This window comes from Rosa chinensis, chromosome 5 (genome assembly GCF_002994745.2).
Source record: "Rosa chinensis cultivar Old Blush chromosome 5, RchiOBHm-V2, whole genome shotgun sequence".
In the NCBI taxonomy this organism is placed as follows: domain Eukaryota; kingdom Viridiplantae; phylum Streptophyta; class Magnoliopsida; order Rosales; family Rosaceae; genus Rosa; species Rosa chinensis.
The window spans coordinates 20,806,229-20,827,967 of NC_037092.1; the positions used below are offsets into that span (position 1 = coordinate 20,806,229).

A 21,739-nucleotide genomic window follows, 5' to 3' on the forward strand; every position below is an offset into this window, starting at 1 on the left:
AATGCCTAGCGGTTCTCTAGAATGTAAATCGAGAGTTTGGTTTATGTTTTAGAGGCTCGCGGCACTGTGATGTGCTTAAGCTGGTGAGGTGCAGCTTGGGGCGTTACATAAATACCATTCAAACTATTTTCCTATACCAAATTTTGTTTTTGCTGATATAGCCTTTATTTGGTTCAGTTGACAAACTTTTAGATTTTGTTTTCTTCAAATAGTTGATCTTTGACACAACTTTACCTTCCACAGAGCCATTAGCAGAATTAATGCATCATGTTGGACATAAGTTCCATGAGGTATTTCAGATAAGACAAGGATGCCATGCAGATCTTCCTGCTGCAAAGATCTCAGAAATGATGAAATCCAACAGTTTAGATGTATGCTGTCGATGTACCTGGAAACAAATTCAGGTTCTTTTTTTGTGTTCTCATCAATTTTGATGCAGCTTTAATGCATTTTAGTATCTCTTGTTGCAGAATGCTCCGACTCAGTCCCTTTTGAGCGTTGTAAATGGAATTCTTGACGAAAGCGTTGAAAGAAATAATAGTGAAATACCTCATGTATGGCAATCAGAAAGCACATTGCTGTGAAAAATATAATACCATCAATACAAATACAGTATGTTTCATCTGAAATATTTGCCTTTGTTTTGCAGCGTGTGGCTTGTCTACTTAGAAAATATTTTCCTTTGCTAATTGAAGATGCTATTGGTACTACAATAGCTTGGCCATCTGACAAAGTTGTTATTCTTTGAAAATCTGGTAATATGTTTTATATATGTAGTGGTCATGCCATGTCTAATCATGATGCTACTTGTGATCGATTAGCAAACTTTTCAACTTATCTAATCATGATTTTGTCTTCTGTTTTGTAGCAGTCTATTGTTGAAGATGATGAGCTCCCTCAATTCAATAGTAATGCAGTAAATTAGTTATTATGTTTTTTTCTACTTTGTTAAATTTCAGTAGGTAGTCCATATTGGATCCAAAGACACAACTTGTTGGTTGGACCAGTTTTTGAATTTCTTGTATGGTACAAATTAATTATGTATCATTTGAACCATTAAATGAATTATTTTTATGGTTGTCATTAAACCATTAGATGACATTATTGAAATGCTATAATAAGTGTACAGAGACAATGACAAAACGCTATTAAAAGAAGAATGATAGCATTCCTTAAATGTTATGGTAGTTATCTAAAAGCAATTATATATATGACAACAGCAATTTATAAATGCTATGAAATAATAAGCTAATAGCATTTCAAAAACGCAATGGAAAGTATTTTTATAGCAATTCAAAAATGCTATGAAAAACTAATCTGTAACATTTTGTAAATGCTATGCTTATAGACGTATAGATAGCGTTTCTGAAAAACGCTATCTAAAGCAACAAACCTACCATAGCGGGGGCTGTCATAGCATTTTCTATAATGCTATGACATGATACTATTAGACTTGTAAATGGACCGGATTTTGATCCGGACCCGCTCCAGATCCGTAGCTATTAAACGGGTTTGGATCGAACATTTTGATCCGTTGATCCGTTAATGATCCGAATCCGTTAACCCGTTTAATAAACGGATCGGATTTGGATTTAGGTCGATCCGATCCGTTAATGATCCGACCCGTTTCAGTGATAAAAAAATATAATTTTTTATTAATATATTATTATTTTTTTAAAATATTAAAGATTTCTAATATTATTTTTTTGCAGAAATCTAAGAGGCAGTCTTCGTAATTTTATTTTTCATAATGTAATTTTATTTTTGGTGATACTCTTCATGTAGATCATGTTATTTTAATATTTTATTAATATCTTATGAGATATTATGATATAAATTTAATATTACTATTTAAAATTTAAAAATATTTGAAATTATAAACGGATCGGATTAGCGGATCGGGTATCCGTTAATCCGACGGATACGGATTTGGATCGAGGTATCAATGATCCGCCGGGTTAACGGAGCGGGTTTGGATAGAATTGTTTTTTTAGTAAACGGATTTGGATTTAGGTCGATCCGATCCGAACCCGGTCCATTTACAGGCCTAGATACTATGGTGTTTTTTGGCCGCTTAGATGACTGTTTGTGGTATAGAGAATATTGTTCACAGTTCACCTAATATAGACTGTTGGAGGGGATTTTCAAATTAGTTTGGTCAGCTTACCTTTTAAAGCATGTCAAATATATAACACCCGGCAAAAAGAATAAAATTTTCTGAAAATAAATTTTTTTAAACAACGAGCCTTAAAAGTTAAAACAGTGAACAAAATTAAGCATATTTTAGTGGAAAATTGGTCCAAATGGTACCTGAATTATCTCTCCTTATAAACTTTGGTACATCAAGTTTCAGAAATATCAAAACGGTACCTGATATACGTACCCCGTCTGAATATATGTATCTGGAGTCATTAGCTCTGTAACGGAGTAATTCAAAATTGAAACCGGGAAGGGCACTTTCATCCATTTGGGTTAGGGAGTTTAACCTAATCCTGTTTCGCCCTTTTTTAACTGAATCTAAACCCCTCTCTCTCTTCTACCTCAAAACTGAAAGTGAAACAACTTTCTCTCTCTCTCTCTCTCTCTCTCTCTCTCTCTCTCTCTCTCTCTCTCTCTCTCTCTCTCTCTCTTTCTCCGAAAGGAATCTGAACTATCTCTCTCTACTGCACTTTTGCATAGAGATTCGATTCTTTGAATCCACAAAGACAAAGTAAAGATTTCATACTAGTATGACCAAGTTTTGGAGATACTTTCATCTCGATGGGGAGCCACCACAATACTCAAGTAAAAACAATGGTCCCCCTTTCCAAAAACTGATTCCATTTAACTTAAATTTGTTCGTATTGTATTGTATAGGGTCCCCATTTTTTATGTCTTTATATGGGTTTGTCTAGGGTTTGGGTATGCAGTCTGTTTATTATTTTGGGGGGTTTTTTTGTCTTCGTCTGCCATTTTTAATTAGGGTTGTCTATGTGATGTCAGGAATGAAGTGGTTGGGGAGGTTAAATGATTTGGATGATTTTGTGTGACCGGCTTGGGGCTGGTTGGTGAGGCTTCTTAAATCCCAACAAAAGGGGGATCTGGATATAAATGAAGTGGGAGGGTTTGGGGTCTTAACTGCTAAACGAAGTTTGAAGAAATTACATGTGGTCTGTATGTGCATTGTGTGTAACTCTTAAGCTAGATGACATGTAACTGTTTAAACTAACCTGGAATCTGTAAATGGTTGTGAAGTTGACATGTTGATTTTACAATTGCAGATCCTAACCTTTTCATTATGAGAATTCATCATGGAGGAAGATTTCATAGTGAGAGGGGATTGAATAGGGTTTATAAAGGGGGGGAAGGTGTGCTTTGTTGATGGAGTAGACCCAGATAAGGTGGCTTTGACAGGGATACATTACTGGGCATATGATTTGGGATACCAACAACCCCCAATCATGTTCTGGTTTAGAATCCCTGGAAGTGAAGAAGGGACAGGGTATCTCCCTATAGCTACTGATCAAGAGGCAGTAGAGATGTGTCATTATGTCTCCCCAAGGTCCAAGTATCTGGACATGTACATACTTTGTACAAGTGAAATGAGGATTTTTACTGTTAAAGAGCTTGAAGTGTTTGAAGAAAATCTTAATCATGGCTTGTTCATTGGCTGGTGGATTGAAGATGTGGAAGAAGGGCCCATTGTGGAGTTTGATGAGGAGGAGGACATGAGTGATCCTGGAGGCCCTATTTTTGTGGATTTGGAAGATGATGATGATGATGGACAGGGGACTGAGCATGGAGGGGATAGACATGAAGATGACTAAGAGGCCCCTGGAACAGATGGGCCTAACCAAGAGGAGGGTGGACATGGGCCTAACCAAGAGGCCAGTGCAAATATGCCTGAGCAAGAGCCCACCATGACTGAAGAGGAAGTTGAGAGAGGTAGGAAAAGAGCTTTGGAAAAAGGCACAGGCAAAGCTGTAGTTCAAGATGAGGACATTCCAGCTGCAAATAAGAACAAGAAAAGAGCAAGAGTACCAGTGCCTAAAAGATATCCTACTAGGTCAAGGGGTGAGAGTTCAAGGCAAAGGCAACCTGATTGGGAGCTATCTTCAGAAAGCTCCACAGATAGTGAAAACCTAGACTTTGATGGCATTGTGGATTCTGATTGTGACCTGCACAATGAAAATGGTAATGTGGTTTTTCAGCAGCATGTTGATGGAGATAGCAGTAGGGTGCATGAGTTTGATGACATAGGATTTGACGGCAACATATCTGAAGAGGATGAACAAGATTCTGATGGGATACCTAATGAGCAAGGTTCATCAGGTGAGGATGAAAAGGACAGAGGGAAGTTTCCTGTTAAGTGCAGGAAAAGGTATAGTGATTGGAGGGAGTTCAGGCCTAAAGAGATATGAAGAGGCCCACATTTACTTTGGGGATGGAGTTTCTCAGCTCTAAGGTCTTCAAAGAAGCTATTAGGAAACACTTTGTTCAAACAAGAAAAGAGCTAGATTTCCAACCAACACAAAGCACAAGGTAACTTTCTTCCATTAAGACTTGTTATTTGTGTGAGGTAATTGGCAACCTGATTGACAGTTTCTATGTTTTTGTTTCCTAAGTGCTTGCTGTATGCAAGACATCTCCTGGATGTCCTTGGAAGATATATGCATCCTCCACAAACAGGGATAACCCAACCATATTTATTAGGACACTGAGGCAAGAACACAACTGTTCTTCTTTTGGGAAAAAGGTATATCATATGTGTACCTACATGTGCCAGAACGAGCATAATTAGCTATAATGAGCCACGCTCATTGTACCGCCAGAGGTACCGACTCCCACCAAAGGAGTGACCTGCGAAGGCACGGCCAGGCGGGCTACCGCTCGAGCCCTGGATCGCCCCCAGATCACCACTGACGCGCCGCCACGCGCGGCGTCAAGATAGCAGCAGAAGCTCCAGATGCTGAGAATCGAAGCACATCAGTCCCACATCGGAAACAAGAAGAAGATCAACCTTCTCCTCACTTATAAAAGGTTCTCTCCACTCTCCTCATTAATTACGCATTTACTACTCATTTATTGTTATGCTGCCTACATGCATGGACTGACTTAGGCATCGGAGAAGTGAAGACCGCCCAACGCGGTCTCCCTCTGACGGCCTGTTTCTCGTGTGACAGCTAGCGGAGGCCATCAAATCCTCAGAGTAGCGGTCCGCCCACCGGACCCGCGTTAAACGAAAGATCGGCTACCGCCGAACTTTGAGCATTAACAATATGCATGCACCTTTCAATGCTAAAGAGTACCAGGACTTTTTCATGAGTGATGCCAACTGGTCAAGGGAAGGGATGCAAAATGCAATCAACAAAGACTTTGAAATGGAGGTGGATTATCAGATGTGTTATAGAGCAAGGGTGAAGGCTCTTAAGCTAGCATAAGGGTCCCACGAAGACCAGTACAACCTGTTAGAAAGCTATGCTAATGAGCTCAAAAAGAGGAATCCAGGAACATCTGTGTGGATTCACACTGAATTGGATGGAGACATACCAAGATTCAAAAAGATCTTAAGAATGGATAGAAGGAAGGCTGCAGACCATATGTAGGGTTGGATGGCTATCATTTGAAGTCAGTTCATTAATGGAAATAATGGCATCTATCCAATTGCTTGGGCAATTGTGGAGGCTGAATCAAGGGAGACTTGGTAGTGGTTTCTGGAACACTTGAAGGAAGACTTGGATATTCATCATTCATCCCATTACACATTCATGAGTGACAAGAGCAAGCAATTAAGGACTTGTTTCCAGATGCTACTCACAAGCATTGTGTGAGACATCTCCACAATAACTTCAAGGGTGATGGACATTCAGGTATCCCTAGCATGTTTTTTTTTTTTTGAATTGCTATTTATTACATGATCGTGGTGTTTTAGTTGTCTTGGGAAGGGTTTGATCCAGCTAAACCACACTTTTGGTGATGGTCTGCTACTATCGCTATTGGTCTCACTTATCTATAAGACAAACAAAGGTCAGAGGGAAGACCGGGTGTGCCGGCCTTCAAAGCTCTGATGCCTAAGTCAGTATCATTATAAGATAATGATAATGGAAAGCGATAGTAAACATTTACCTCTTTGGGTTGTTAGAAATGACCTTAATGTAGCAAGTTCGTGGGAGCTTGGTTTCATTTCCTTCGGTGTGGGACATTTGGGGTTCCCGATATAGCCCCAAGGGGTATCGAGACTCTCAGTTGGGAGCCCTTTCCTTACTTTATGGTAACTAGACGAGTCTTGTGCTTCTGGTGCTTGTGTCTGAGATGTATATGTATACCAACAAGTCCCCCAAGTCCCCGATCAAGAGTTCTCTTGGGTGGAGAGTTTGTCCTTGGTAGAAGTATCAGAAGTGCAAGGCGAGTTTCTGGTCACGTGGCTTCCGTACGAACACTAGCCCTAGTCCCCCAAGTCCCCACCTAAAAGGAGTATTGGCTGGGGTGAAGAGATCATTCCTGCTATTGCCATAGTATCGCTATCACGTATCTATTATAGGGTTTCATGCATCTTTTGGCCCATATGTTATACCCTGGTGACACGTGTGCCGCTGTCATTCTATTTTCGTGTGCGGGAAGTCCGGTGTACTAGAGTCTGTAACATGTAATAATGGCGTAGTGGTAAGGAGTAGAGGCGACGGCGTATGACCCTGTAACACTTAGAGATGTCAGACACGTGGTGGAATTTGGCGTCGTCGTCCTTGCACGTCCAACTGTCCCTGTACTATCTAGGTCCTTATATATAGACAGAGGAGGGAGATGGGGGCGGTTACTGTTCCCTTACTTTGACTGGAACCTGAAGGAGAGGTGAGTAAAGTTAGAGCCTTTGGTGTTCAGAATGTTTGAATCTTTCGTTTAGTGGTCTGAGTTCCGGGCTGTTGGCGTTGTTGTCTGTGTTTTCCAGTTAGAGGAGTGAACGAGTATGTTGTCCCTGACTTTTATGGGTTTCTTTCTGATAAAATTTTTGTGGTGGAGTGTGGGTTTGCTGAGGGTTCATTGGCCGGAGTTGAGAGTTGCCGGTAGATTTCGGGTCACCGTGGGGAGGGTGAATTTTGAGTTTAGTTGGATTCCGTGTTGTGGTTCTGAACTGGTCTATTGGATTTAAAAATTTTGTGGGGCGGGTCGGGGAAGGCGATAGGCAGGAGGCGATTGATTTATCTTGGGTGTCGTTAGCAGTATGGTGCGGGAGCATCGTGGTCATGGTATGCGAGAGGGTTCTTCTCCTCGTGGTGGTGGTGAGAGGAATGAGGGCGCTTCTCGTGGAGGTGGCGAGGGTTCTCCTCATGGTCCCTTAGTAAGGTTGAGCATCTCGCAGAAGTTGTGGGGCCTGAGGTTCCCGAGGTGGGGAATGTTGAGTTGTTGGAGGTTCCTCATTTGCTAGGTGTGCGACTGTTCGTTGCTCTTGGTGATATTCCCATTGACTAGCCGGGTCTGAGTATAACGGGAGAGCAGATTGCTGATATGAGGGTGACCTGGGGTATTCCCGACAATGTATTATTACGCCCTTTGAGAGGTGGCGAGTGCTTTAGTCACCCCGAGATGGGGTGGGTGTGCTTTTACCAGTATCAGCTCAAGTGTGGATTGACATTTCCGATACTGGAGGAGATGCATTATTTGCTATCGTGTCTTAATGTTTCTGTGGGGCAGCTGTCGCTTAATGCTTTAAGGCAGCTAATGGGGGTTTTACTGCTATGGAAGCTCAGCAGGAACCAATGTCCCAACATCAACGAGTTTAATTCCATGTTCAAGATGCAGTATTGGACGAAGGCTGGGGACAGCGGGTGTGTGAATTTTAGGGTGAGCGGTCGGGCGATTATCGAGGACCTCTCGTCGAACATTTATGCTCGCTAGAGGAGCAGGCCTTGACTGGTTAGAGGCCTTTGGCAGAACCCGGACATGGTGCATCGGGCTCCTACTAGTTTCCAGCCTATCTGTGAGTATCGTGATTGCATTTTTGGTAAATTTTTGCCATTGGTGTGTGCTAACAGTGTGTTTTTGTATCATAGTGAGGTAGGAGGCTATCCTGACCACGCTAGAGCAGAAGCGTGTTGCGAGGGCTTTAGGTGTGTTCCCCATGGGGAAGAAGGGTTTCTATCGCCTGTGTAGGCTTTCGATATATGAGAGGTTTGAGTTGGGGAGGCGTCCGGGTAAGGGGTTGTTTTTCATTGTTGTTTACAATATGCTATCGTTCATTCATTTTTGGTCTCGCTAATATTGTTCGTTCGTCTTGTAGCGGATATGCCTAGTGAGGTCGCTAGAAAGAGCGATGCTCCATATGTTGAAGTTGATACCGATGCCATTATCAAGGAGCTGTTGTGAGAGGCGGAGATGGTGAGGCGATGTAACGTCGACCTTCCCGACAAGGAAGTTTATGTGACCGATCATCGGGTGAACATACAGTTGCCCGACAAGGTGTACCTGATAGTGTGTTGGAGTACCTCAACAAGCAAGTCAAGGTGCAGGCGAGAGTTGAGAGGCACGTGGCTCAGGGCCACCAAGGGCTGGGTGCTGAGGTGACGACTCATTCTCAGAAGCGGGGGGATGAGGCGAGTCAGCTTTCCTTACCACTCACTTGGGAGCGCCAGTCCCCCCGAGTTTCGGTGGGAGAGGTGGAACGTGGTGCCGTGATCGAGCAACCGAAGTCGGGGGTTGAAGTGGAGATCTCCGTTGAGGAGCTGTTCAAGGAAGCTGAACGGCGCCAGAGCGATACTAGTACCAGGGCTTGCCTAGTGCAGGATGCTGTTTTGGAGTAGCTAGATGTTGTTTTTGGTGACGATACTGATTGTCCGTGTTCGCGGGAAGTTATTACTATCGATAGCGGGGAGGCTGAGGTTACTAGCCAGGTCATTGGTGGTGCGATTCTGGCTAGTGAGGTCCCTGATGGTCAACAGGAAATTGGGAAGGACGACGTCAGGGGTATTCAAGTTGCCGAGATGGTGGCCCATGTTCATGCTGGTGAGGTGGATGGGATCCAAGTGTTTGACACCTGTGCTTGTTCTGACGGAGCTGGGTCGAGGAAGAGGGCTGCCTCGCAGCTTCGTCTTGGGATCAATCCTCACGGAGGAAAGAGGTCTTGGGTTGATGATGTAGCGAGCTCGAGGTCTATAAGTGGAGGCTCTCGAGGCTCTCGTAACGAGGTTGCTGGGGGTCTCGTACGTACTCTTGGGGAGATTGGGATTACAGATGGTCCATTTTACACATGGTTGCCAATTTGCGCAATTGCCATCGTGATCGTAGTCGTGTGAATGCTGAGGATCCTTGTCTTTGCGTTGGGATATAAGACATCGTGATCGTAGCAGTGATCGTAGCCTAAATTCTCTCTTTTTGCGTTGGGAATATAAGAAATTTATTGGGAAGGGATATTGTTGGGTGATAGTCCCGCATGCGTTGAATGTATTTGCTCTTTGCTACTTTCGATATGTTCATTATTGCAGGCCATCAAAGTGGTGTGACTGTTGGTCACCCCGGGGCAGTTTATGGCAGTGACTTTTCCGTATAAATAGGCAAGGGGAGTGTGGGGTGGATTACAGTCTCAACATGGCATTCTCCTTGTTTTTCATTGTGCTTTTGCTCCTGAAATCCTTTCTCCCATTTGTCACTTTTCTTTTCCAGAATTATGGGCTTTATAGCTTAATCTCATGCCTGGGTTATAAGCCTTATAGCCTAATCTCAGGCGGGCTCGGCTTAGTCACCATTTGGGGGGTTGAGCGATCGGTGCTCCTGCAGAACCGAGTCTCCGTCCAAGTGAGAGACCTAAGGGCACCGATTGCTGGTGGTGTGGTGGGGCTGCAACGGTGGAGATCGGGAGGCGATGAGGCAGAGAGTGACACCGCCCCATTCTTTCCCACAAGAATTTGACCAGCCCGTCAGCGCCGATGACAGTGATCTTCTTCTGGAGCTCTTCATATTCCAAAGAATCAGACTTGGTGGGAGGGGTGATGAGGATGGGGATTTGTATTGTAGTGCTAGGATGTATATATCGCATTCATATGCTAGGATGTATATCACAGTTATCCCATGCTAGGATATATGTATTGCATTTGTATGGAGTAAATTTTAGTGTATCGCTATTGGCCGCAAAGCCTTTGTAATAAATTTCCTTTGTATACCATTCTTGATCAATGGATGTATCGCCTTTCATTACATTACTCGCTGTTGTTGGGGTTGTATTTTTAGACGTTGGGCGTTGCTTTTGGTTGTTGACGTGTATCGTTATGCATTCCTTGCTGTAGTAACTGTATCGTTAGCATTTGACATTGTATCGGGACATAGGGTGAGAGCGTGTTGTGGGCTTTCGACATTCTACCATTTGTCTTTTGTTGGTTATTACTTTATTAGTATCACATTTGTTCTTTATTCATTTGCCGCAATGTATCGCATATCGTTGATATTTATTATCGTTGATGATCACAATTGGCAACGCAAGGGTTTGCGAGTGACAGCATCTTGCTATGTCAGCAGAACCGGCCGTAAGCGATATTGCATGTACAGTAGTGGGAACGCTGAGGCAGTAAGTTAGGATTGCTATATAGCGTGCCCTTGCCTGTTGCTTGTTGAATCATTATAGTGGCCGGCTTAGGGCCTGATCACAATAGGCGATATGGGAATGCGATATTGACCATTTAAGGGTTGGATGGCGATAGTCATTAGCGTTCGTTAAATGTGATTCATAAAAAGTAGGATAAGAATAAAAGCATTTCATTAGTTGCAAGAGCATTTCATTCATTGCTGCGCTAAGCAATTGCAAAGTACATTTGGTTAAGATGGAAAAAGAATATGAGAATGGTGATGGTGTTCACGTTGCCATTGAGCAAGGGGATAGCGAGGTGGCGCACGCGTGGCTTGGGTGTCTCTCCTTACTTGGGATAGTAGCAGAGGTGTTGGGCGTTCTATGGGTGTGGGAGAGTTATACCGTCTGCTCCCCTCAAGTAGAAGGTAGCGGGTCCGACGGCTTCGGTGATCTCGTATGGCCCTTCCCATGTGGCCTTCAGCCCAGTTGGAGTTGGCATCTTTTCTTTCATCACCCAATCCCCGACAGACAGGAGGCAAGGCATTACCCTTGCATTGTAGTATCGGGTGATACGTTGCTTGTTGTTGATGTTGCAGAGGTGGGGTCGCTCTTCTAGGGGTCAGATTTAAGGTTCAGTCCCTCCAAGTTGATGAGTGCATCAAAGCATGTCACTCTATTGCTTTGTACTTCTTGCTCAATCGGGATTACTACCTCGGTGCCGAACGACATGCAGAAGGGGGACTCGCCATTGGCTTCCGTTGGGGTTGTTCTGATCGCCCAGAGGACCTCGGGTAGCTTCTCTGTCCACAAGCCCTTGGCGTCATTTAGCCTCTTTTTCAGGTTTTGCTTGATGATCTTGTTGACTGCCTTGACCTGGCTGTTTGTCTGTGGGTGGGAGGGTGAAGCGTGGCATCGGAGAAGAGAAGACTGCCCATCGTGGTCTCCCTCTGACGCCGCTTTGTATTTTAGTTGATAGGTAGCGGAAGTTCTAAGAACATTGCAAGTAACGATCCGCCCATCGGATCAGCGTTAATCAAAGGCTTGGGCTACCACTCAAATCTTAAACATTAACAAGGTGAAAGAAAATGCCTTAATGTTTCTGAGGCGACATATTGATCCTAGCCTACTCTGGGAGTACCTTCAGTTGAAGACACCCAAAGACCTGTGGGATGCCCTTAAGGGACGTTTTGGCAACATTCATGACACTTTGCTCCCAGAACTGGCTGTTCAGTGGAATGGAATCCGCTTGCTTAACTATAACAGGGTCAATGACTTCAACAAGGACATGTTACGCTTAAAGGCACGTCTCAATTTCTGTGGAAGGGAAATCACAAAAGATGATATGATCTACAAGACTCTTTTCGCCTTTCCTACTTCAGCGCTTATACTAGCAAACTAGTATAGGCTGGAGTATGACAACAAAAGAATCACAACCTTCAATAAGTTGATCAGCCTACTACAAGTGGCTGAGAGGTATAATGAGGTTCTCTTGGACAACAATGCCAGGCCCATTAGGACAAAGAAAATTCTCGAGGCTAATTACAGAAAAATGAAAGGTGGAAAGAACTCCAATGCAAAGGGGTTTAGACATGCTGATCCCTACCCATATGGCAACAACGCACCATGTGGCAAGGGGCATAGGGATAGTGGTACGGGCCGTGGAGGCCCTCCCAATGTATGGAGCATAGATGGTGGTGCTGGCCCTAGTGGTCATGGAAAGAACATGCAAAAGGCACCTATGAATCCTTCTGTAAAAAAGGAAAGAGCTGGCAATGAACAATGCTATAGGTGTGGAGTCATTGGGCATTGGTACAAGAACTGCCAAGCAAGCAACATAGTTGTAGCCACTTACAAGAGCTATAGGGAGTCTAAAGAACAAGAGGCTCACTATATGGAAGATGAAGGTCATGACCCAGATGTCAACCTCACTATTGCAAACTTCAATGTCAAAAGATGCTTCAAACTTTGACTTATCTGTTTTATTTATTTTCCAAAGACAGTTGTGAAGGCATAATGCCTCATTTTTAGTTAGACTATTGCTTGGTCTTAAAGAATGGTTTGATGAATTAGATTTCTGAGCCCTGTTGACACCGGGGGGGGAGGGGGAGGTTGAAGCACAAATCGATGGCGTCAATGGTGCCCATCCCATTCCAGCTGTCCAGATCCCTCGCTCTAACCTCATAGAACCAGGTTGTCTCGTCCCCATTGACATACGGCCAAAACCCTACCCTGACCTTCTGGTCTTTTTGGACCCAACTGTTGAAATCGTCGGGTGTGCGGTGGAGAACTGGGATTGGGCGGCGAATAGGGAGCTCATAAGGACCATAACCTCTTCCAAGAAGCTATCCTCGATGAGTAGAACTTAGTCCGGCCTGCTGGTCAACGAGAGCAAAGAAGAAAGGTCTCTCTACAGATGTGTTGGACAGGCATGTAGCGCCCATTCTGGTACCCTATGTGTGGGCAGCTTTCTCCTTGATCTCTTCCTCTTGATCAATAACGATTTTCTTTTGGGTTTCTGAAGGAGGTTGAGGATTTCGGTGAGGAAGGAAGTTTATGGGTTTGAGAGACTGTAAAAGGGTTTCTGATGTGACTGACATAGACACTCGTGACAAGATTTAAATAAGAGATTTTGTGAGGGAAACGATACAACGAAAAGACATTTAGTAGTTGCGCAGCTGCTAACCCTCATTAATAGCCTCATTTCTATCATAAGTCTTGTTGTTCAAGCCCTCTTCGATTAGTTACCATATTCGTGGGCTTGATCTCAAGGCCTGGGGGGCAATGTTCGAACCAAAAGTATTTTTGGTAATATCCTTTAAAGGATTGAGTGTAGCGCGCGGGCCGATACCTTCGGCCCAAAAGTAAGTCTACTCTGTTTTGGGTTACAGGTTCGCCCATTCCAGAGTCCATAAGGAAAAAGAACCCTTATAGGATTCGGGTAGAGGAGATCAATTATGAATCTTCAATCAATAATTCTTCTATGGAAAAGAACTGCCAAAACCCTAGATATAAATACCAAGTTTCAAGGGTCAACAACACACAACTCCTCAATCAACTAATCTCTCAGATTATCCAAAGTCTCTCTGGAGCAACCTGTCTTCAACCTAGTTGAAACCAGCGAAGCCAGGGTCATGCCTTAGCAACCTAGCGAAGCTAAAGTCACGCTTTAGCAAAACCTGTGCTTTCTCCTACTTCCCGGTGATTGCTCTGCTCAATCTACAACATTGAGTATCGACTCAGTGACGCAAGAGATAACATCCCAAGTCCTTATCTGAATGGCAGATAGAAGTCCTTATCCGTAAGGCAGAAGAAAGAACCCTTTGACGAGGTTGGTGCTCTGCTCGTCCACAGCATTTGAGAAGAAGTCAGGTCTAGGGATGCCCTGAAGACTACACCCTCGGTGTTGGCACACTCGCGCATCAAAAGAGAATGTTTGCTTGCCAAACTAGGACAGAGCCAAACACATATAATCCAAGATTGCACATATTGCAGCATTTTAATGCTGGTGACTCTCACTAAGCTCATAAATTTATTTTCTACTATTCTTAATCACAAAACTCATAAATTTCCATCATAACAAACAAACCTTAGAAACCAAAGCTAATGATCCTCATAAACTAAAGCTGTTGCTCTTGAGAGGCTTCACCTAATCGTAAACTACATATATTGCAGCATTTTAATGTTGGTGTTGGTGACTCTCATTAAGCTCATAAAATTTGTTCTTTTACTATTCTTAATCACATAGCTCATCAATTTTCATCATAACAAACAAAAATCTCATAAACTAAAGCTACTGACCTGCAGAAACTAAAGCTATTGATCTCAAATATTGATGACCTCATTGCTTGATGATGGATTTGCATACTGGGAGCAACCCCTAGCTTTACCGCCTTGCTCGACGGTAGATTTGTAGGTCATGACCAAACCCTAACTTCACTGCCTTACTTGACGGAAAATTTGCAGATAGGGAGCAATCTCTAGCTTCACCGCCTTGCTCAACGATGGAATTGTATGTCGGGACCAAACCCTAGCTTCACTACTTTGCGTCGATGCTAACTTCGCCGTCTTTCTTCTCCACCTTGCTTTGCCGCCTAGCTTCATTGAAATGGAAGAGAGGGTTTTGATTGGGAGAAATGGATTTGACGGGTTTGATTTTTGGAGAAATCTGAAGTGAAGGTTATGGTAATTGTTGTAATTAATTAGAACTTGATGGGCCCTTTCATTTTATGTAAATAGGCTGTTACTCTTAAAACTGACCGCATGGGCTGCAAGTTATTATGAATCTTGTGCATGGGACGAAACACTAGCCCATTATAGCTAGTGGTAATTTCCTCTAAATTTAATACTTTGCCTAACAAATAATCAAATTCTAAATATACTAAAGACATGTTACCTAAGGGCAGCCGCACAGTCCTTATTTTTAAAAAAAAGAAGAAGACATGTTACCTGTTCACACTTGTTCATTGGGGGTGGAAAGGTCGGTTTTGCCCTTGCTTTGAACCTAGAATCTCAGTCTGTCTTGGTTGTGTGATGCGCATAAACAGAACTCATCTGCAGTGTTGCAGTAATACTCTTCTGACTCTGCAACTCTGATCGTCGATCTTCCACAGCCCGTCAGCCTTCTCTCTGTCGATACCGCGAAGGTGAAGTTTCAATTTCGTTCGAGTAATCCTCGCTTTGCTTCCTTCTCCGGGTTCCTCTCTCTCTCTCTCTCTCTCTCTCTCTCTCTCTAACTATATCCATGCAGCCCCTTAACCAATCACACATACAAATTAACTTTGATCTCGAACTGATTGCGAAGTTTTCACTCATATTCAGCTTGAAGAAGATCTCAAGTCCCTGTTTACGTCCTCGGCTACTCAGTCACACAACGACAGCCAATTCATCTATCCCTCGGATTTTCAGTTCAATTGCTTTACTTCCTTCCCTTTTGTTCTGGGTATGTTTAATTTGATAGGTTTCTTTGATTTCTGAGCTGAATTGACACAGAGTGGGGGTTGATTGGTTAGATTAGGTTTTGGGTGTCAACTATTTGATTCGAAAGTTTGGTTTTTCTGAGGAATTTGTATTTGATGGATTGCAGATAGAGGTTTTTCTCTTCTTCTTTTCTGTGTTGCAAGTGTAGTGCCTGCCTCTATCTTTCTCCGTCTGGAAGGTGAGTTGTTTATTTGAGAGGTTTGGATGAAAATTCCTCATAACAGTCTTAATGTACTTAGATTGCAGTGTTGATGATGATTTGAAGTGAATCTAAAATTCCTCTTCGTGTTTTGGGTCCCTCCTTTGCTTTTACACTTTAAATCCCTTGCTGCCTAAATTCAACAACACATAAATAGTCTGCTTATGTCTACAGATGGTCTCAATACTCAAAGTAAAGGAAGATACTGTTTGTTTTGGTAGAAGTCAAATTTGGTATTCAAATCGATGGTATATTTATCATGTTTATTATGATCATATTGTTGTACATGTTTATAAAATGATAAATCCTTCGTTTAATAGACAACTTTGTTTGATGCCACTGATATAGACGTAATCCAGGATTCACTTGGTTGGAAATGAAATTTGTTAATATGATTGTGGAAATAAATCCAAAAATGGTAATTGAAAGGAAGTTTTGTAATATGGTAGTCTCCTTTTTTTTTTTTCTTTCTTTTTTGGATTATAATATGGTAAGAAATCTGGAATTGTTCTCTGTTATTTAGGCAATTTAGGGATACTTTCTTCCAAGGTTTTGGGATGAGTTGAGTTTCGTTCTTCCAAGGTTTGATTTGTGTCTTTGTTTTATAATTTCTTCTAATTGATTGCCATTTAAAGTCTGTATTCAGTTGTTAGTATTTAAAAACACTGTTGATTTTTCTGGCCTAAGAAATATAGAAGAAATGTATAGATTGTTTATAGAGGACTAATATCTTGGTTCGAAATGACATGCTGCATTGTCAGTTTATCCTCATATGAAAGCACTTGCACATTTTCTGTTCAGTTTAACCTCCTTTTTTTTCCTTTTTTTTTTTTTTTTTGGTCTGAAAGTCTAACCTCTTTTGGTGATGACAAATTTTTTCCTCTTTTGAAGCTGTGGTAGAAAAGAGAAGAAGAGGGATTGAAATTGGTAAGGTTCTAAAGTTTGATTGAAATCAGTAAGGTTCGAAAGTTTGAAACTGTGGTAGAAAGGAGAAGAAGAGGGATTGAAATGGGTAAGGTTCTAAAGTTTGCAGCTTTCATTTGGTTAGATTTTGGGGGTTGCGTTTTTGTTGTTTTTTGCTGGAATTGGGTTTTGGGTTTGATTTGTTGTTTGGTTGTCTTTCGCAGTTCTAAATATTGTTCACTGGAATATCTAGGAAAGAAGAATAGGGACTGAAATCGGTAAGATTCCAGAATTTGAAGCTTTGATTTGATAATTTTGTCGCGCGATTGTCACGGTCGATTGTACTTGGATCTCAATATTGTGTTATTATGGGTTTTCGGTTTGATCTGTTGTTTGGTTATCTTCCGCAGTTCTAAATATTGTTCATTGGAATGTTTGGGTGTTTTTGCTCTGTTGAATCACCTTTCGTTCTTATAATGTCATATTTTTGGTATGTTGGGTTTTGAGAAATAAGATAGCTACAAAGAAAGTATGCAGTTTATTGATCATATTTGGTATGCTGCATTTTGATCCTTAAGGATTAGACTTTGCAATTAGAAGTGGAGATTATTGTTTTTACTGTTTTTTCTTTCTTTATTTTTTTTAGGTATTAAAAATGTAATTTGTTGTTTTTATGTAATTTAGACGGGAAAGTTGTATATGGTGGGATATTAAGCTTCTGTATCATTGTTGCTGTATTTATTTGATGTGAAATTTGGGATTTTGTGATCAAAATATTAGTTATTAAATCAATGCTTTATGATACTACTTGCATTAAGTGGACGTTTTTTTGGCCAAATCACTTTAGTGACTTGGTCATGCTCAATTTTGTGGTGTACTGATGAAACTACTGTCATTGTTTGGTGGCAGACGAATAGATGAGTTAGCTAGATTTTGACCGGAAACCTCACTGTGAGTAACTAAAGATCTTATACTTCAGCTTCAGCTTTCTTTGTCCATATAATATGTCTGAGATTTAAAGCCAATTAACTTGAAACAGACCATGTTGGCAGTAGATTGCATGTTGGATTCCGCACAAATTTGATATCCAGAACCAGTTTCTATATAAACGGTGCTTTAAGATGAACACCTACTGTCTCTAATCCATCTTCTGTCTAATATACAATATTCATAAGCATCCCTAGGCTAATTAAAAGCTCTATACATGTATGAATGCGTCTTCAGTTTAATTAAAAAGTCCCCAGGATTTTTCCTTAATGATCAGCTAATTTCTTACCATTAAACTGTTAATTATTGTGCTTCAACTTCTAACTAATGTAAAAATGGAGGCATAGTGTTCAAATGCAGCAAAGTAGTATACTCCCCTCATTTGCTAGTAACTGATGTTCTGTTGTGTTTTATCATTGCACTGTTTCCACTTACCAATCGCACAAATGTCCAAGGATGTGGTGCTTATCCGACTAAAATCTCTGATCCTTTTCTTTTTTCAATCAAATTACTTTTCCCTGATACAGAAGCTTCTGTAGAACTGTGGTTAATTGAACTTTAGTTGTTTATCTACATTTGCTTTTCAATCCACATATAATCTTGTCATTCCATTCATGTTCCCTTTACCTTCTTCTCTAAACTATTTTACTTCTATGAATAAGAAAAGTTAACCTTAAATATAATAATGCTATTCTTACTAATTCTTCAAATATTTTGCAGGACTATACACACAACTCCATCCATTCAAGACAAAACTCCATCAACAGCTATTTCAGGAGCATACTTCAATTCAATGCATATTGTAATACAAAATTTTGGCCAAAATGTACCTCACTTCAGAACATAATTTGAATAAAAACAATTCCTCTGGAATTTTTCCCTGCGTGCCTTACATAAAAATTTCTGGTATCTAATTCTATAATATTAACAACATTACCATCCATTCAAGCAATTACTCTCTTCCATATTCATAACAATAAATTCCGCAGCAAAGCACGGGCATATTTTCTAGTTCTATATAATATTCGAGTTAATACATAGCTTAAATCCATTGACCTGGGTTTTCTTGGATATAAATCATAATATCGTTATCACCTAATGAGATCCAGGTTTTGTTCTCTCCACCCTTTCAAGACTTCAACACAAACTATATTGCAATATTTCAAAGAAAAAAAAAGAATAAAAATTAATCCACGCTCCAAGTAATATCGTAGACATCCCTTTCTTTTATGTTATTCAAGAAATTTATTTTTTATTTTTTATTTTTTTAAAGTATATTTTATTTCCATTAAATACACACCTAAAAAAAATTGTCGGTGAATCAAACGTATAACCTTTTACTAAGGCCTGCTCACCTAAGGGACAATTTTTAAGGGACTGTGAGGGACAAGTGAATCTGACTGCTGAAAATAAATGCACAGTTTTAAGTTGTTATAATTTTTGATTTTATATTTAATAGGACAAAATACTGAGTTGACGTTTCAGTCCCTGACATTTCAATTTCACCTAAAAATTCCCTAAACTCTCTAATTTCACACAATAGGTCATTGCCGTTAATTCTCCGTAAAATTGCTGACGTGGCATCCTTTTCACATTGAAATGTCCATTTTAGCCTCACTAACTCTTTTTTTTTTCCCTCTCTTTTCTTTTCTTTTTATTATTTTTTTTCTTTTTACCTCTGCTTCTTCCAGTTCCGGCTCTCTCCTCCTCCTCATGTTATCGCGTCCGGGCAACAGCCGCAATCGTAGCTCCATGGTCGACCTCTTCCGGTGAGGCCAAAACGTCGACCTAAACGCCCTTAAAATGGCCATGTGCCGCAAGTACGGCCTCGCACGTGTGCCAAAGCTGGTGGGGATGATCGCCGCGCTTCCGGAATTGGACTGCAAGGTTCTGCTCCCCAAGCTGAAAGCCAAGCCTCACCGAACCGCCTCTAGAATCACCGTCGTGGCTGTGATGTCGAAGCCTCACCGGTGCCCTCACATCGCCACCATCAGGAATATTTGTGTGTACTGCCCCGGTGGCCCCGATTCAGATTTTGAGCACAGTACTGGATACAAGTCTACTAGCATGCGCGCAATTCGAGCCAGGTAGGGTTTCAATTGGGGTTTTCTTTGTTTCAATCATGGTGTAGAAGACGAAGTTTGTAGCTTTATTGATTTTACTGAATCAAATAGATAGTTTCGTATTGAGGGAATGCGTAGTCCACCTTGTTCAGACCTTCGCCGGAGGTGATGGTGTCCCGGGCCAGTTTTATCAGAAATGGGCCATCCTTCCGGGTTGTCGAGCTAGGTGTCGGCGAGAATCATGTTCGAACTCTCCGGCTGAGGCGATTTGGACTTGAACGGGTTTGGCGATGGCCGGGATCGGAGGCTTCTTGGCGAGCGACTACGGATGAATGTTTAATGATTATGAATTTTTTTTGTTTTTGTTTTTGAGAATAGATGATTATGAGTGTTTGATCTATGAATGTTTGCAGAAACCCTATGATTGTTTTAAATTTACTTAATAGAATCTGGTTAGGCCATATGCTTTGTTGAGTTTGGCTTTTTTGTACTTGTGTGGTATTGGATTTTTGATTGTAGAGTTGAGATGATTGTTGGTTCATTTTCTGGGTTTGTTTTTCGAGAGAGAGAGCTGGGTTTGCTTTTGGAAGAAGAAGATGGAGATAAACAGAGGAGGAGGAGAGAGTAGGCCGTAAGAAGAAGTGGTAAAAAGGAAAAAAAAAAAGTAATAATAAAAAAAGAGAGGGAAAAAAATGAAATAAAAAAGAGTTAGTGAGGGTAAAATAGACATTTCAACGTGAAAAGATGCCACGTCAGCAAGTTGACGGAAAATTTGACGGAAAATTAACAGCAAGGACCTATTGTGTGAAATTAGAGAGTTTAGGGATTTTTTAGGTGAAATTGAACTGTCAGGGACAGAAACGTCGATCCCCTATAAGTATAGGAAGTAAACAGTATTTTGTCCTATTTAATATATGTGGTTGAGATGCATTTGTCCCTCACAGTCCTTTAGGTGAGCAAATCTGACCTTTTACTTACAAATTAAACAATGATGCCGCTACTAGACTAGTGGAACTGGGCAACGATTACTTGCTTTTAGTTATTTTTTTTCACACAGTATAGTTCATATTATTATAAAGGCAAGCTTGAGGATAAGTCCCACGGTTTCAGTCATTACCTAATGAACTTCGAAGAAGGGTTAGGCAACATTGCATTAAACCGGAATGTTAGAGTTAATATCTTGCCTAACTAATCTTATTCTAGTTAATGTTAGATCTAATACTCTGCTTAACAAATAATCAAATTCAAGTTAATGTCAGAGTTAATATTTTGCCTAACTAATCTTATTATAGTTAATGTTAGATTTAATACTCTGCCTAACAAATAATCAAATCCAAGTTAATGTTAGAGTTAATACTTTGCCTAACTCCATTGACCTAAAGTAACCCAAATATCATGGTTGTTCTTCTTGGTTAAGAAAAAAATGTCTCGACCTAGCAGAACTTTGCTAGGGTTAGGAGAGCGCTGCCTTCGGGTTTGGCCTCTCTGTACCTCTCTCCGTTCTGCATGGAGTACAACTATAGCATTCCTCAAAGACTACAACTCAAAGAAGCTATACAAAGCTCCACCCCTTCACCTTCAGGGCAAACCTAAAGTTCCAAAGACTTATGCCCTGACTGACACCTAACACTACGACATACCCAATGATTATATTAGTACTAAAGAGCATCAGATGGGGATCCGCTGCAAACGAGCCATCACTCGAGTAGTACTGACAATCACCAAATATGTACCTTATGCTCTGATACCAAACTGTCACGCCCCGAATTTTGAATAAATAAATTCAAATCCGAAACGCGATAACAAACAATCACAAAAAGACACTTAGAAAATTTTTCATTTAAACTAAGCAACAACAAACTGAACTCACAATGTCAACACCGACTCATTCTCTAGAGTCAAATATCACATCACCAAGTGTTTACAAATTAAACCGAATAACAATTTAATAAGTAAACGCACCCTCTACCCTCACAACACAGCGGAAAACTAGAACCAAAATACCATACTACGTCCCATCTACGACAGCAACAAAACCTCAGCTTTGATGATGATTACACTGACCTGCACAATAACCCC

The 21,739-nt window shown here is 41.2% G+C and overlaps 1 protein-coding gene and 2 long non-coding RNA genes across 4 annotated transcripts; all 3 read left to right on the forward strand.

Moving 5' to 3' along the window:
- Nucleotides 1-234: 234 nt before the first annotated feature.
- On the forward strand, nucleotides 235-889 carry LOC112165698. The gene is made up of 3 exons (XR_005800525.1): nucleotides 235-371; nucleotides 650-755; nucleotides 869-889. It is a non-coding gene; the product is annotated as an uncharacterized LOC112165698 (long non-coding RNA).
- Nucleotides 890-15,656: 14,767 nt separating this feature from the next.
- Nucleotides 15,657-17,221, forward strand: LOC121049502. Its single transcript, XR_005800523.1, has 3 exons — nucleotides 15,657-15,686; nucleotides 16,056-16,152; nucleotides 16,599-17,221. It is a non-coding gene; the product is annotated as an uncharacterized LOC121049502 (long non-coding RNA).
- Nucleotides 17,222-19,287: 2,066 nt separating this feature from the next.
- On the forward strand, nucleotides 19,288-20,134 carry LOC112165696 (elongator complex protein 3). Of its 2 annotated transcripts, none has more exons than XM_024302306.2 (2): nucleotides 19,288-19,684; nucleotides 19,772-20,134. In XM_024302306.2, exons 1-2 carry the CDS (start codon nucleotides 19,401-19,403, stop codon nucleotides 19,773-19,775), a joined length of 288 nt encoding a protein of 95 aa, XP_024158074.1. In that variant the 5' UTR covers nucleotides 19,288-19,400; the 3' UTR covers nucleotides 19,776-20,134. The 2 variants fall into 2 exon arrangements, with proteins under 2 accessions (XP_024158074.1, XP_024158072.1); XM_024302304.2 differs by having other exon boundaries at nucleotides 19,776-20,134.
- Nucleotides 20,135-21,739: the final 1,605 nt, after the last annotated feature.